Genomic DNA, 16,023 nt, shown 5'->3' with positions numbered 1-16,023 from the left:
TATTTTAAACCTAACTATTATTTTGCAGTATTGTGGTAAATTCAGTGGGGGGGGGGGGGGATGACCAAAGGAAAAAAACAAACAAACATAAAAAAACAAAACAGTTTCAGTCTTCCTTGAAATTATCAAAAAATAAAAATAAATAAAAAAAATTCTAGAACATTTTCCATATAATGGCATGGTGAGCGAGAAAAATATAGATTTCACTATTAGATTTTTGTTGTTGCGTGCAACACATTTATTAACCCATCATCCCCTACCGTACTTATCCCCCTCCCTTTACTCACCGCAATATGACAAGAGAACATCCTTCTCACTGTGATAGTTTAGAAAGGCGCCTGCGTCTTGGCTGAACAACCTGTCTGCTGCACTGCATAATAAAAACATACGTACTCCAGACCGTATTCTTGGAGGCTATCCAGTGGTGTATTGAACCTGAAGCGGATTACATAATAAGGTATGGGCCTACAGATCTGTAAAAACCGCCCTTTAAAAGTTTTTTTCCTAGAGTATTTTTCTTTCAATGAAAACCGAAAGTAAAACAGATTACCAACATATTGCATTGTTGATTTCAGTTACAATACAAGTCTTTATTTATAACATCTTTGTCATTCTTTTTTTTTCTTTTTTTAATATAATTTCGATTGAAAAACGAAGAACAGGTTAAGTTTTAGTATAGTTGCTAATAATGATTTTATAACTGGAATATGTGTGTTTTTAAAAGCGTGTGGACCTGACACAAAACCATTTGACGTTCTTCACAGCTATGGGATTCCCCCTTGTTTTTGTAGAAGCATAGCAGCAGTACAGAATATGGCACATATACGTACAATATACCTTTTTTATTCACTTTAAAGTTGCATTATGCAATTGCATTTCTTGTTAAAAAGTATTCCTGTTGGTGTAAATGCGATTGATTTAAACTGCTGCTTGGGAAAAAAAATGACAAGGTGTCTGATTTTTAGTACATAAATAAATAATTAGCAGGCTGTGATCGAAGTGTGTAGATGAAGAGTGACTACTACCAGTTTTTAATCCAATCTGGACAAAACGATGAGTCCCCGGTTTAGATGTAGATTGTAGTCGATAGCACGCCTTTTAAAATGATTCAGTGTGACAGAATGCACGTTTTGTTAGCAAAGCTTCAGGATTGTGGTCGTGGATTAAAAATGCACAACATTTATCGCACAGTGCCAATAATGAAAAAACAAGAATCAAATACACAGGTGTGAAACCGATTTTATGTATTTATTTATTTGTTTATTTATTCTTGGAAGTATTTTCCCTTACGATAATAACCTATTGTCTTATATATGACTGGGTTGGTGTATGTCTGCTGTTGTAAAGCTATATTTTACAGTAATGTTTATGTAATTTAAATGTACCACACATGTAGACCATCACCAAAAGAGAAAGATATATATATATATATATATATATATCTATATATATACACATATGAGAATTAACATGCAGTTCTACAGCAACTCAGTAGTCCCAGGTGGGGTCCATATCATGAAGTACTAACCAACGCCCAATTCCTCACGTGCTTAAGGATTGCATAGACGTTCAATTTGAAGAGCTTTTTGCTGTCAGACATGGTGCCCAGGGGTCACTACAAGGAAGTAGCTCTTCTTGACCCCCACTACTACTACTAATACTAGAAAGTACAAATAATAATAACAATAATAATACCACTACAGATCTCATATGTTCTCATTGATTGGAAATTTAAATCCAGTATAAAACTACCAATAATTTAATTGCTCCTTCATGCAAATACATTGTTTTTTGCTTTAATTATTTTAATCGTTTGCACTTGCTTTAAAATAGGGCCCTGGATGTCTGCCATCTGCAAACAAACACATTGTACCCTATATTTTATTTAAGCCTGAATCGCACACAGCTCGCTGTCTTGCATTTTCAGTTTGTTTTCTCCCCCCCCCCCCCCTCCCCTCCCCCCCCTCCCCTCCCCCCCCCCCCCTCCTCCCCTCCTCCCCTCCTCCCCTCCTCCCTCCTCCCCTCCTCTCTTTCCCACATTGCCATTAAATTCTCCTCTGGGGGGTAAGTGAGGCTCACTTCCCCGACCTTTATGGCCGTCGCTATCCACACCTCGGCCAAGGAGGGGGTTCTCACCACATGAGTCAGAGGGCACCCCCGGCCACACACTCTATCCTTCAGCAGCTCCTGCTCTTTATCTTCCTCAAACTGAGACTGGGCTCTATTTCCAGCTCCCTCTTCTGTCATTCCTTTTACAGGTTCATCAGTGCAAGAGCCTATTCCTCCTACACGCCTGCTGCTCCGCTGAGCCTGAGAAACTAATAACGGATCATTTTTTGGCCTGTGAACAATACCGTTAGTTAGTTTCGTTGTGAATCAGCAGGGGGATTTCTAAAGGGTATATTTACCAGTCTGCAGGATATGGTTTTCTGGCAATAAAATACAAGCTTTCAAGTAATGTTTCATTCAGGCCGCTGTACATTTAAGCAGATAATTAATAGTGAACTGGTTGAATGTAATATTTTTAATTGAAAGGGAAGGCTTTTACTAAACACAGTATCTTTTATGATTTCAAACAAGCGATCAATCAAGACATGAAGTTTTACTAAACAGGTATGTTAGTAACCAGTACACAATTAGAGTGAGCAAGACCATGTCCTACAGCCACCACATTTTTTCATTAGATTTAGTGGTTCTCTAGAATAATGTAAAAAAGTAAACTGCCCTCTTACAGGCAATTGAAAGCAGTGGTTATGGTTTGAGATCTGAAAGTGATCTAACTTTTTTAAGACGCATTATAAATAAATTTATAAATGCATCAAATGTATGGAATGCATTCATTCAGGGCCATGTGGAAAGGAAGACTTGTATCTTATTTATAACACCTGGTTAAATAAAGTGTTACAAAAATAAATTAAACATATGTACGAATTTATGTGAACACAGACAGACAGCACCTACTTATATCCCCAGACTATGACACTCTCAAGAATTTGTGATAAAGAATATGCAGGAATAACCAAGTTTGATCAAAATTGGAAAAGCGGTTCTCTCGATAGCTATGTAGACAGACAGACAGACAGACAGACAGACAGGTGAATGGATGTATAGGTGCTTCCTGTGCATTCCTATTGCTGGGGATATAAATCTCCATACAGGTTTTTCTCTACTAATGCATATTTAAACCAGTTGTGTGTTTTTTTATTTTCTGCAGAGACGATGGCATTGAGCGATTGCCCCAGTTCAAATGTGGGTGGAATTTCACGACAGAACTCCAGTGCAACTGTTTCCACTGAATTTGACTTTTTGGTTGGAATGAATTTCCAGTTTGTGGAGAAGCTGGAAGAACAGTACATCTGTCCCAGTTGTCGCCAAGTCGTCCTCAATCCTCACCAGACGGGCTGCGGACACATATTTTGCTACCAGTGCATTACAACTGTTTTGTAAGTAGCAGACGTGTTTAATAATTTTTAAAGAGTCCTTTACAGGCAGCTACCATTTCCCACATACTGTAATCACACTATACCCCTTAATAACCAGTTAAATCCACACTGCTGACTGTAACCTCAATCACGTATCCATGTTTTTGTCGTAAAGGGTTAATAGCCTTAATCATTATCATTAATAATTTTTCTGTCAGTTGTTTACCTTTAAATACATTATTTTTGTCATGGCACAACAATGTAGATTCACTCCCTGTGCAACAGATGAAACCACTTACTTGCGTCACCAAAGGGAGTTAAATATTTCTGGTGGGGTCCTAACACCTATTGCACATTATGATATCAGGTCAAAGGGACTTTGCCTGAGTGAAAGTGAAAGTAAAGTCTAGAAGCCTATATGATCTAATTCCAGTAAATCGTACCCAATATGTATTACCTACATTTTGTATGTATCATATTTTCCTATAGACCATGAAAGAAGTGATGTATACATCATGGTAAACATGTAATTGATTTTTTTTTAAGAGTGCTCTTGTACGTGTGAAGGAATGCATACATGCTTAATGTAGCTCATAGGGAAAGCAGTGGTTCGTTACTGAGTTTGTGGAGAGGCAGTGGCTTCTGGGACTTGTTTGAAAAAGGACAAACTCTTCTCTAGAGTAATAAACAAAATATAAAAAAAAGATGTACAATGTAACGTTTTCATTTTCTTATCAGGAAGACTTACAATAACATTTGCTATGTTTTCAATGTCATTGTATTCTTTCATCTTACCTCTTGGTGTAGGAAGTGGGACTGAAGATATATTAGGTCAGATTTAACAGTTTCTTGTCAGCACTAATAAGCTAAAATGTTGCAAACTTTGCAACAGGGTAACGGTTTAGTAAATCTTGCTCCATTTTTACTACAGGCAGACATTTAAGACACAGGTCTGAACATTTTATGATTGCATTTGTCTCGACATTTTTCTAGGGAATGCAACTCTGCTCCAACATGTCCTATTGATAATGTGCTGATAAAATCAAATGAGGTAAGACTTTTTCTTTTTCTTCCTCTTTGAAGTGCTTGCTGGCACAGTGGTCTAAATTACTGTCTGCTCTAGAATTGTAGTTCCATTTTAATTTACTCAGAAGGTAAACTACTAATGTACATACGTGAAAATGAACAGTTTCCGCTTTAGTTGATGTTGAAGTTAAAACCAATCTCTTCCTCACACCACTGCTATGTGACACTTGTTGTTGATGAGCATTCTTTTCAGATTTGCAAACAATATTCAATCAACCATTTCCCTTTTTATTGCTATTGATGCAACATATAACAGAATAACTTCATTACTTTGATGAGATACATAATAGTGTTTTGATGTACAATAAAATCAAAGAATAACACGTGGGTCATTCCTGCTCAGGTGGACCAAATTTGGGGGAGATGTTTCCTCCATTTGTAGCTGATGATACATAAACCACAGATGGAGAAAAGGGTTCTATTCATTTTGATGACATGTTTTTTTCCCATTTAATAACCTAGACAGAAAAATATAGTACATTTTTAAAGTGTGTTTTAAGAGCTTTTCACCAAAATAATGAATTGACTTATGCCATTGACACAGGCAGCTCCCCTTGACCTCAAAGAGCAAAAGACATAACTGGAACAAGAAAGTGGGATTTCTGCTGGTACTTTTGGCTTTTTTTAACATTTCTTTAAATGCATAATTTTAAAGGCTTTTAATGTATCATTCATAATTTCTAAATATTTGAGATTTGTGTAACTATAAAGGCTGCCTTCGGTGTCACAGGCCTTGCCAAAAAAGAACTCACAAGACAGAACTCTTAACATGAGGTAGCCGTGCAGCATTATTACAATTATAATTCTTGAGAAAATCTGAAATCTTTAAAAACATAACGTTTAATGCCTATATAAAGCATTTTAAGAAGAGTACAGTGCAATAGGGCAGCTACTGTGAGGAATCTCTCTGCAGTATAAAGAAAAGGTTGTTTTTACAGGTTTATTGTACCTAGGTAAATTTTTGGGCATTTAAAGTGGCAACCTTGTGTAGAATATATTATTATAGTTTGATATGCAGTAGTTGTCATACCAATGTTTTATTTCTTAAATATGTAGCTGGGAATATCCTTCTAGATTACTTTTAGGGCCATAAAAAATTAACATTGAATCTGATTTTTAAAGATTAAAATATAAAGCAAATTACCTTTACTCAACCTATGCTGTCTACGCATTTCACATTGCTGTCACTATGTAGCAGGATACAAAGCTATGGGTCTCATTCGCTAAACAGCAGTAATGTGTTTTACACGCAGTAAGCCCTTTTACTGTGTGTTTTGTACACCTGCTGTATTCACTAACCAGTGACAGGCAACCTAGTGCTTAGGAAAAAAGTACAGTGTCCAAGTCATTTAAATATAATGAATAATATTAATGGGTGAAAATGTATTCAAATTACATCACAAAATACTGCAAGGGAGGTATTTGATAAGCAAACCATATTCACTTAAGGGTGCTAACTTTACCAGGTGCCTCAGCATGTGTTAAAAGAACCGCTTATTGAAACCAATGTGTCACAGAACCAGCTGAAGAGCTGCACAGCAGAGCGAGAAGAAGAGTCAGGGAGAGAGTATTTTGGACCAGGCAGTTCCTAGGGCTGTGTTAGGAAGAGGTAATAACTAAGTACAGATTGAGCACAGAGATCATACTAGCCTTAAAAGAGAAATCACCTCTGATCTAGAGCCACTTACAGATAGGACCCATGGATTGCCAGGTCTAGTGAAATTGCTGTGCACACTACATTATTTAGCATCTGGGTCATTTCAGACAACTGTGTCAGCAATTGGTGGGATATCCCAACCAACGTTTTCCCGGTGTTTACAGCAGGTACTGAATGCCCTGTTGAAACGTACCAGGAATTATATCTATTATCCCAGAGAGACAAATGCTCTCTGTGATATAAAAGTGGCCTTCTACAAAGTGTCTGGCTTTCCAAATGTATTGGGGGCTATTGATTGCACCCAGGTAGCACTGTCTCCACCCCAGGATATAGAACATATCTTTCGTAATAGGAAGCATTACCACTCCATTGATGTACAAATGGTGTGTGATGTGAAACTGATGATTCTTGATGTGGTCACCAGCTATCCTGACGCAGCAGACAACATGCTCAGATAGCCTGGGATATATAAAGATTGTGAGGCAGGTGTATATGCAGCTGGTTGCCTTCTTGTCACATGCAACAATTTTGTCTATGTTAATATATTTATAGTATAGTATATAGTTACCATGTACCTGTGATATTTAAGTAGGCTGTGTTATAGCTTTAAAATATACAAAAGAAAATTATGGAAACTCTAATCAAGGGTCTAATCAGGTCCAATAAATGAATGTAGAGAGTGAGAGTTGAGGTGCAGCCATAAATACAAGCAATCACTTTTTTAACATTAAAAGTGACATTTTGCCAAAGTTTTTATTAATATTACAAAATAAATCAGAGGGCGATCCGGTTGAACAAACAAATATTTATTTGATTTGCAGAGTGAAACATAAATGTTCTATTAACAACTGCTGTCTCCGTTTTCACTGTCTCGCAGGACGTGTGAGTCTTTGGGGCAAGCAAACCGCCCCCCAAACCCCCACAGAGCACATTTGTTTTGTCCATAATGTTTTGCCAGATTGTCCTCTTCATTGAAGTTAATGTTCTCACTGATTCAACACCAAAAAGCCTTTCATAATTCCCCACCACTTCTGCTAATACATGTAGCTCCTGGGCTGTAAACTTTAGATTCCTCACTCTGTCCTCCTTGGTTGCTGTCATTGTGACAAACTCAGAAGCATACTTACCTTTTCGTTCAAGAGCCCTTATATACTATAATAAAGTGTATGTAAACCTTGTGCATAATCCCGCAAGATGTAACAACTTTACTGCAGCATGAGACATAAAATATTGAGTGAGACTTCTTGATGAAATTGTATTAGTAAAACTGAGGAACGTTTGGTGTATTTACCCAATTTTGTATTCACTTTAAGGGCCCTTTCACACCTAGTTCACTTGCAAGTGATTCGAATCGTGGTTCACTTTCAAAGTAACACATTTTTTTTTCAAGTTTGCAACAGTTCGTTAAACACCAAAAAAATTCAGGCAAACTTAATTTTAAAGTTCCTTCATATGTGTTTGTTTGGCTAACCTGCAGCTTCATCCAGACGAGAATTCTACTGGTTTCACATTGCACTTTCCGAACACACTCAGCTCTGTTGCTGAGTACTAGAGTTGAAGTTCTCTCTGATAAAACTTTGCACATCATGCTCAACGTGGACAATGATGTGGTTGTGCTGTTGTCCGTGTATTTGTCGGAAAAACACTGTTCTTTTGGAGGAAATGTCAGAGACAATCATGATTATGAAAAATATGTACACTGTACATTCAACCAACGGAAATGCAGCTGTTAATAATAACACTGTGTAACAATTTTTTTTTTTTTTTGTTCCTGGGTAGTAAGTGTTATTTCCTAATTGCTTATGCCTCAAAAGTATAGAAAATGGCTATTATTCCCCACAAACTTTGCTTTTGTGACCAGGACAGTGATATTTCAAAATATCACTATTTCCAATGGGAAAACGGGCAAATGTGTGTCTTTTCATTCACATAAAGTCAGAAAAAAATAACATATGAATCCAAATTAACATGTATTTATACTAAAGTAATACAAAAATGACTACAAAAGATTTAGAAGTGAGTAGTTTTTTGAGATTTATGATTATTCTGTAAATACAGTATAATTGTAAATCTCGAAAAACTACTCACTTCTAAATCTTTTGTAGTCATTTTTGTTACTTTGTACCTGTGTCTGTATTTTTGTATTATGTTAAACCTGTTTATTTTGGTCTGTGTGCCTGTTTATTTGTTACTTTGTACCTGTGTTTGTATTTTTGTATTATGTTAAACCTGTTTATTTTGGCCCGTGTGCCTGTTTATTTGTTACTTTGTACTTGTGTTTGTATTTTTGTTTTACCGGTATTTAAAGTGCGCATTGGTGCTTCATACTGCAGTTTCCTGGTCTCTGAGTCTTCTTCCTGCCACTGCCTGGTCACAATCAAAATTACTTTGTTGTTTTAATCTTGTTTCATATTAATGTCTCCTAACAGTATGTGTTTTGTTTTCTTTAGGTTTTTCAGGACAACTGTTGTAAAAGAGAAGTGTTAAACTTAGAAATATACTGCACAAATTCTCCTGACTGCAGTTCAAAGGTGACTTTATGCCGATTAAAGGTAAGATTTCAGATCCTGTTACATCAGGTATACTGTCGGTTTCTATCTGCATCATGCGCACGCACGCACACACACACACACACACACACACACTTTCTTATTCATTAATTCCTGTCAAAGTTGGGTAACCACATTCTTACAGTGGGTGTTTAAGCAGCACAGCATTGCCAGTTCTGCCAATGATAATATCTGTAAATATGAAATAAATATGGAAATAATTAAAAGTATAGATACCCCAACAAAAGATTTATTTAACTCAACTTCTCAAGCGTATGTTACTATATTAAAAAAAATAAAATAAAAAAAGAGAAACAAGCTATGTCGTTGAAGGTGTTTTTTATTTCATGGTTTGCTAGTAAAACAAGGTCAAATATTTCAGTACAAGTGCTTGATATTAGCCCACACAAACACATACAGTTGAACGAAAGTTTGTTATAACCCCTGATTCACACCATGACTGTAAACATTTGAAACAACTTGTTTTATATTTCTGGGCCATTTATCTAGCTATACAGGCATCCAAAAGAAACTCCCCCTACAGCCATGCTGCTGTCTCGACCCCACAGATGAGGTTCCTAGCAGTCTAGATGTCTAAAGAGAAGACCAGCTTTCTCATAAATTGATGAACACTGTACTTGACTAATTCAAGTCAATTAGACGTGTTTAGGCTTTTTTCTGTTTCAGTTAGGTGTATGCTTTCTGCACTTCACATAGAAGACTATACTAATAATATTAGTTTTTTCAGTTTCGTTTTGGTCTATATATTTTGAATGTTAAAAAGCTAGGTTTTAAGTATGAAAATAGTTCATGGACACTGTCACCTGTCTTGTATTATATCATTCTGTAGCTTTAAATAATTTGATTTAGGTGCTTAATGCTGTAACATTCTTCCTTGGCAATTACAGGACCATCTTGAACAGTGCCAGTATGAATCCCTGCAGTGCACACACGCAGGATGCACTGGCAGGATGTTGAGAAAGGATTTAAAGGAGCACTTGAGGAATATTTGTAAATATAGAGTGGAATCTTGTCCACACTGTCAAACACATCTAGTGTTAATTCATTTGAAGGTAAGGCTGCAGTTTTGCGCGTAATACAGCTTGAACAAACTAAGTTATGATTTGAAAGGTTCCAGAATTTCTTTAAAAAGCTTCAAATCCCTACTATAAATAAAGGGTTTAAACAAAAGTTTACTGTTAAACAGTTATGCTGATTTGTCCAGGCTGGTCAGCGCCTCCATTGAACTTCATCAACAACCTCCTCCTGTTCAGTCTGGGCAGTCTCTCCTCCCCAACTTGATGAACAATTATTCAATCAAGACCCAGCAACATTCCACACATGCATTTAGCAATTAACCCCATCCCCGCCAAACTTAAATACAAAATACACAACACACCATTTACAAGTGCAAGCCTTCCACCCTGTAACGGATGCATATTCCAGAACCATCATAAGCCAGAGGTGAACACGACTACATTCAGGGTATTTCATTAGGGAATAATCTATTCATCCACCCTCACTCATGTACGTACAGTGCTACATGGCACAGTACACTTTATTAGATAATGGACGTAATTAGAAATAGTTAAAAGGTGTTGTCAATACTAATAATCCAACCAAAACAACCTGTATACTTTCTGAAGTCATTATGTAGAATAAAAAGAAAGTTTGGTCACAGTTTACTTTAGTAGCCACTGTTTTGTTTAAGTAACTAACCTAGCTTAGTAACATTTCTTTGTTAATGGGAAAGTAATATATAGTAACCTCGTTCTATAGCAGTGCTTTAGGACCTTTAAATGTAAAGCCCTTTCACTGATTTTATCAACACTGATATGAGAATCATGAAGGGGGGGCTGTCACCCTGAACTTGCTAAATTCTTCACAGAAAATGATGCTACATATTAACTAACGATGAACAAATAATAATTACCCAATGATGTCATGACCATGCATTTTCAGGACCATGAAGAAACCCAATGTCCAGAGTATCCAATTCCCTGCCCCAATCTATGCACCCAGGTTATGAAAAGACATGAGGTAAGAGAGGGTACATTATTTATCACACTTTATACATACTTTTTTTAATGTGCTTTTTTATAATTGGTTGTAACTGGAGTGTGTGTGTGTGTGTGTGTGTGTGTGTGTGTGTATATATATATATATATATATATATATATATATATATATATATATATATATATATATATATATATTTTGTTTTGTTCTTAACTTTGTACAGCGCTGTGGGATGCCATGGCATGAAGGCCACTATATAAAATGTAATTTGTATTGTATTGTATTGCATTTCACAAGAGACTGGCAATGTTACTTTAATACACCATTCCACCTTTAGGCTGCTCACTTGGGGACAGATCTATAAAAGTGTTATACCAAGAGACCAGGACTATAACACTTTATAATTTTTCCCATATACTGCATGTGCTTGTCAGTCCACCTCTACTGCTAGTATCTCATACACTTTTTGGTTCAAGATGACGTAATGCATTGAGGTACTGGCTCTGATTTTACGAAGCTCATATGTCAGATACTGCAGCAGTCTTCACATACAGAACGTATTCTCCTATTCTCTGAATTAACTTCCATTTCAGGTGCTGTCCAATCCACAGCTGTGTTCTATGATTATGTAAATCATGTAAATCTATATTTTACCTTCAGTAGCATTTTTTAACAGTTACATCCTGTTTTTTTGCACAACAGTTTTGAGTATTGTGAATACATATACTAGTTTATTCTGCTATAAAGGGTGTATCGAAGCTGACAAAATATTTATCGCTTTATGGCTGCTGTCAGTGTGAAGAAGCCATTCATATAGAGAATCTAGAAATTAGATAGAGAATTTGAAATAAAGTTGTTCTTTTATTTGTGTTTGTCCAAAAACAGGCACACATCAATGGATAATCTTAAAAACTTATTTTGGTATTTAAAATAGTGTTTTCAAATTCTGCAACTTAATTGTCATTGAATTATTATTTGAAGTGTGGCACGGCAGCTGGCAATTTGTATGTGATTGAAAACACTCTTTTTCTGAAGCTGTAAATAAAACTGTGCTATTAATGGGGGCTAGTTTTATTGCAGTCTGCCAATCTGGCACAAAATAAGGGAAGTCTCTGAGAATTATTGGGGAGCTGAGTCACTGAATAATTTGGCAGTACAATGGCAGACTGTTTGATCTAAACATACTGATTAGCTGGGAAATGTTTGTGTTTTCCTCTATAGCTCAAAGAACACTTCCATGAATGCCCAGAAGTTCCAATAGAATGCAGGTACAAGAAGTATGGCTGCTCTCTTAGGGTTAGTACAATGCCCTTTTATGTATTTCAGTACAGTACTAGCTATTGCTCTTTTTGAATAACTATTAATAATTTTATTTGACAAGGTAACTTAGAATAACGCTCAGTGGGAAACGTACCTTATCACCGAAAGGAGGTCCTATATAAAAGTTAACCACAGTGTTCTTGCGGGATATATATTTTCAGTTATGATGCATTTACCATAGTTAATCCTTGTTTTCCATTGTTAATTATTATGCTTTACTGTACTTTGCTGGTTTTTGCCTTGTGTTCACTATGCTTTATTACACTTTTCTATGGTTTTACTATGCTAAAGGCTTAATAACGGGTACCTCCATTAGCTATCAATCCAGGGATCTACTTAGTAAAAAGTATTTCCATAATTGGTATTGTTAAGGAAGCGATTTCTGCTAGTGAATTCTGAGTCACAACACAGAAGGAAATGTGTCAGTTTATTTATTTACATGCTATACAAAACAGTCCATCAGGACCTTCAGTACAGCTGATAATGTTATTTAGTTAGTCCTTGTTTCCCATTGTTATCACTGTGCTTTTGTTTTGTAAACCTCTACCGTATTTAAGGTCATCTTTGTATTTTTAAGTAGGATAAACGGATTAAAGTTCAGGCTCATGAGGACATGGCTTTGAAGGACCACCTGCTCCTTGTTTTAGAAAGTAACTGTAAACTGGAAAAGCAGGTAAGCTGTACAGTGCTGCAAGGTTCGTCAATATCATTTCCCTTGGCAGTTTATATGGGTGTCTAGACTATGGATAGATATGTGAACACTGCAGTAAACAAGCAATATGGTAAAGAGCAGAAATGGTGGCAGGGGAGGATATTGATCCTTTTCACTAATAATTATCACTGTCGATCTGTGTAATAGAATTCACTTTTTTAATCATTGGAAAAAACATACAGTATCGCTTTGGAATTTCAATGTTAATAAGACATCACAGTTTTTTTTTTTTTTTTCAAAACACCTGCAAAGCTAAATCATGACAATATAGAGAGAGCTTGTTGGTACTGTGAGTTAAATCACAAACATAGTGGAGGCATGAGATGGTCAACATACAGCGCTAATACAACTAGACCAGGTGTCTATGCTCAGGAGAGGCGCAGTAGTGGAACCTTATTGTGGGGGAATTTACAGGACCACTTGCACTAATAGAAACAGACTCTACAGAGGTCCAAGATTGTACTTGTGTCTGCCTATCACTCACTTGCCTTTTGTTCCACTCAGATAGCTGATCTACAAAAGACATTACATTTAAAGCACCATGAAATCCAAGAATTAACAAAAGTTGTTAACAAACTGGAGAAAGAAATCAAACCTTTAATGCAGCAGGTCACTAAAACTGACAACATGCTCTCTGATATTCAGGTAAGATTCATGTTTTGTTTAAAGTGCAACAGTAGTGCTACTACACCACAGCAAATGTGCACCAATTGGTCATATAAGCGTGTATTGTAATTCAGTTCAAACAGTGTGGTCAACACTTACTGGAGGATATGTTAAAAGCATTTAATATAGTCTGTAAAAAAAACTAGAACCAAACAAAGTTATATTATTCAAGTTTTCTTAAGCATGCTTGAGTTGATTGTTATTTTGTTTTAAAAATATGGCACATTGTATCTAGTAATTCAGTAACTGACACATTACTGGTAGATAAGCAATGGACTGTTTATGCAGACCTAGTCCTTGATTTATATATTAGTGTTGTACATTGTATTAGGCTTCAGTTTAAAGACTGTAAGTACTGGTATAATCCTAAACCTTGAACTACCTACTGTTACCAATGGCAAAGTTTAACACTAGTTCAGGTCTGCGAAAGCAGATGATAGATAAATACTAACCAAGCTTTTAAAATCATTCTCCCTGTTAACGCAACAAAGTTCTGACACAATTTCATCATCAAGTTTTCCTGAATTTATTTTCAGTTTGACCTAAGTAGAACTCTAGACATTTTTTTTAATGTGCCTATCATGTGTAACTAACAGAAATCACTTGAAGATCAGAAGGACAGGGTGTCCAGTATTCAGACACAGCTGCAGCAGTTAACCAGTGCATTCAATCAGGATCCAAGCCGTTCCGAGCTGGGGCTGCTCAAACATTCTGTGGACAGCTTGAAGCAACAAGTCTCAGTCATCGAGTCACTGAAAGATCGTTTAAGTAAGCCTAAGTATTTCTTAATGTTCCCTAAACTTGCCCAACATAGTAGTATGGGTTACTGTGATCTGAAACTCCAAACTTTTAAAAAGAGCGGAGAATGGTTATTCTTCCATGTTAAATGTCTGAAAAAAATGAAAGTGCAGTCTTTTGTATTTAATGCTTATATATATATATTAGTCAGTTAACCCCCTAGTTATTATTATTGTATTGTATCTTAATTAGCAACTGATTCAACCAAGTATCACTGGTGCCGCCCCCTCCACCCTCATTCACTGGGCTCGTCATTCCAAACTCCATTAAGTCATTAGGGTGTTTTTTTAAGAAAAGAGTAAATATCTTTGAGAATCTCCTGCCTATTGTGTCTGATATAAGGTTTATTTCCTTTCCCCCCCTGTTAGTCTTGCTGTAAGTCTTGTTATATCTGTGTACAGCACTAAAATACTGAAAATCTTCTGTTCCAGCTTCCTTAGAATGCCAGTACACTCGTCATTCTGGACTGTTAAACATTCATGTTGAGCAGCTCAGTTTAAATGAGGAAAGATTCCGTCAGTTGGAAGCCATGTCCTACAACGGGAAACTCATCTGGAAGATCCAAGATTATAAGAAGAAGAAAAAGGAAGCAGTGGAAGGGCGCGTTCCTTCAATTTTCAGCCAGGCGTTTTACACAAGCCGCAGCGGCTACAGGCTGTGTGCGAGGGCGTACCTAAATGGAGATGGCGCTGGGAAAAGGACCCACTTGTCTCTTTATGTTGTGGTGATGAGGGGCGAATTTGACTCGCTCCTGCCTTGGCCTTTCGAGCAGTTAGTGACGCTGATGATTCTAGATCAGAGCGCCGCCAAAAATGATATTGTGGATGTCTTCAAACCTGACCTAAATAGCAACAGCTTCAAGAGGCCAGTCACTGAAATGAATCTGGCTTTTGGCTTCCCTTGCTTTGTCAACCATATTGCGCTGGAGGCTCCAAAAAATGGAATTTATGTAAAAGACGAAACTTTGTTTGTTAAAGTTAAAGTGGACTTAACTGGACTGGAGGAGCTATAGTAGTAGCAAAGAAATAGTTGCAAATGTGTCCAAAAAAACAAAACTACCAGCTGTTTTTTGCATTAAAGTTTCTTATTACTCCATTTTAGAAATGCATGTAGTAAGTAAACTGTGTTGTCATAATTTCAAGAACTGTTTTAGAAATCTCTTACATTTTTTTACTGATACTTAACTGTTTTTGTGACAAAAAACATTTAAGTAGTCAGTTGTACAGTATGTAAAAGAGGAAGGGGTAGATGTACTAAAGTGTTGCGTCTGTCTCACTCATTGTAAACCACATGCAAACCAGTCGGAAGTGTAGCGTGAAATGTACTAAACCATCGCAACGCTGTTAGCATCATTTTAACGAACGCTTTACAGCCGCAGTTCTATTTGCGCTTTAGCCTTAAATGAATATGTAATTCTGGACTTTCCTGCAGAAATTCACAAAAACAGGGTGGAGATGAGAGTGCAAATGAGGGATCCAATATATTGTCATGAGATGTACTACAGGCACTTACAATTGCATCAATTTGTTAAGACCTTTTGAAAGCATGTTTTAAACAGTCACAATTGTTGCTGGAATTTCCCAGTCTGCTTTTTCTCGTGCGTTGCCAGTTGTGCTCAATGCATTTGAGGCGAACACCCAAGTACCTAATTTTCACTAATGTCAGGGTGAACTTACAAGCCTTGAAAACAAATTTCTATGACATGTCTGGTTTTCCCATCGTGTTGGGACCACTAACCCCTCCAGCTCATTCTGACTGTCTGTATAGGACCATGATCTATTGTGTGGTAATTGT

The 16,023-nt window shown here is 36.6% G+C and overlaps 1 protein-coding gene across 1 annotated transcript; it reads left to right on the top strand.

Moving 5' to 3' along the window:
- Positions 1-277: 277 nt before the first annotated feature.
- Positions 278-15,491, top strand: LOC121317294 (TNF receptor-associated factor 5-like). The gene is made up of 11 exons (XM_041253081.1): positions 278-457; positions 3,215-3,443; positions 4,416-4,473; positions 8,616-8,717; positions 9,623-9,787; positions 10,677-10,754; positions 11,955-12,029; positions 12,634-12,726; positions 13,270-13,410; positions 14,028-14,199; positions 14,661-15,491. Exons 2-11 carry the CDS (start codon positions 3,220-3,222, stop codon positions 15,239-15,241), a joined length of 1,689 nt encoding a protein of 562 aa, XP_041109015.1. The 5' UTR covers positions 278-457; positions 3,215-3,219; the 3' UTR covers positions 15,242-15,491.
- The last annotated feature ends 532 nt before the right edge of the window (positions 15,492-16,023 follow it).

This window comes from Polyodon spathula, chromosome 6 (assembly GCF_017654505.1).
Source record: "Polyodon spathula isolate WHYD16114869_AA chromosome 6, ASM1765450v1, whole genome shotgun sequence".
NCBI lineage: Eukaryota > Metazoa > Chordata > Actinopteri > Acipenseriformes > Polyodontidae > Polyodon > Polyodon spathula.
This window is presented reverse-complemented; position numbering and strand designations above follow the sequence as displayed.

What these genes read in the sequence shown, in the direction of transcription:
- LOC121317294 (XM_041253081.1), top strand. Translation starts at nt 3,220, where the DNA reads ATGGCATTGAGCGATTGCCCCAGTTCAAATGTGGGTGGAATTTCACGA. An exon ending in TAGTGTTAATTCATTTGAAG is followed by an intron (nt 9,788 to 10,676) that starts GTAAGGCTGCAG and finishes ATGCATTTTCAG; the next exon opens with GACCATGAAGAAACCCAATG. An exon ending in ACATGCTCTCTGATATTCAG is followed by an intron (nt 13,411 to 14,027) that starts GTAAGATTCATG and finishes TGTAACTAACAG; the next exon opens with AAATCACTTGAAGATCAGAA.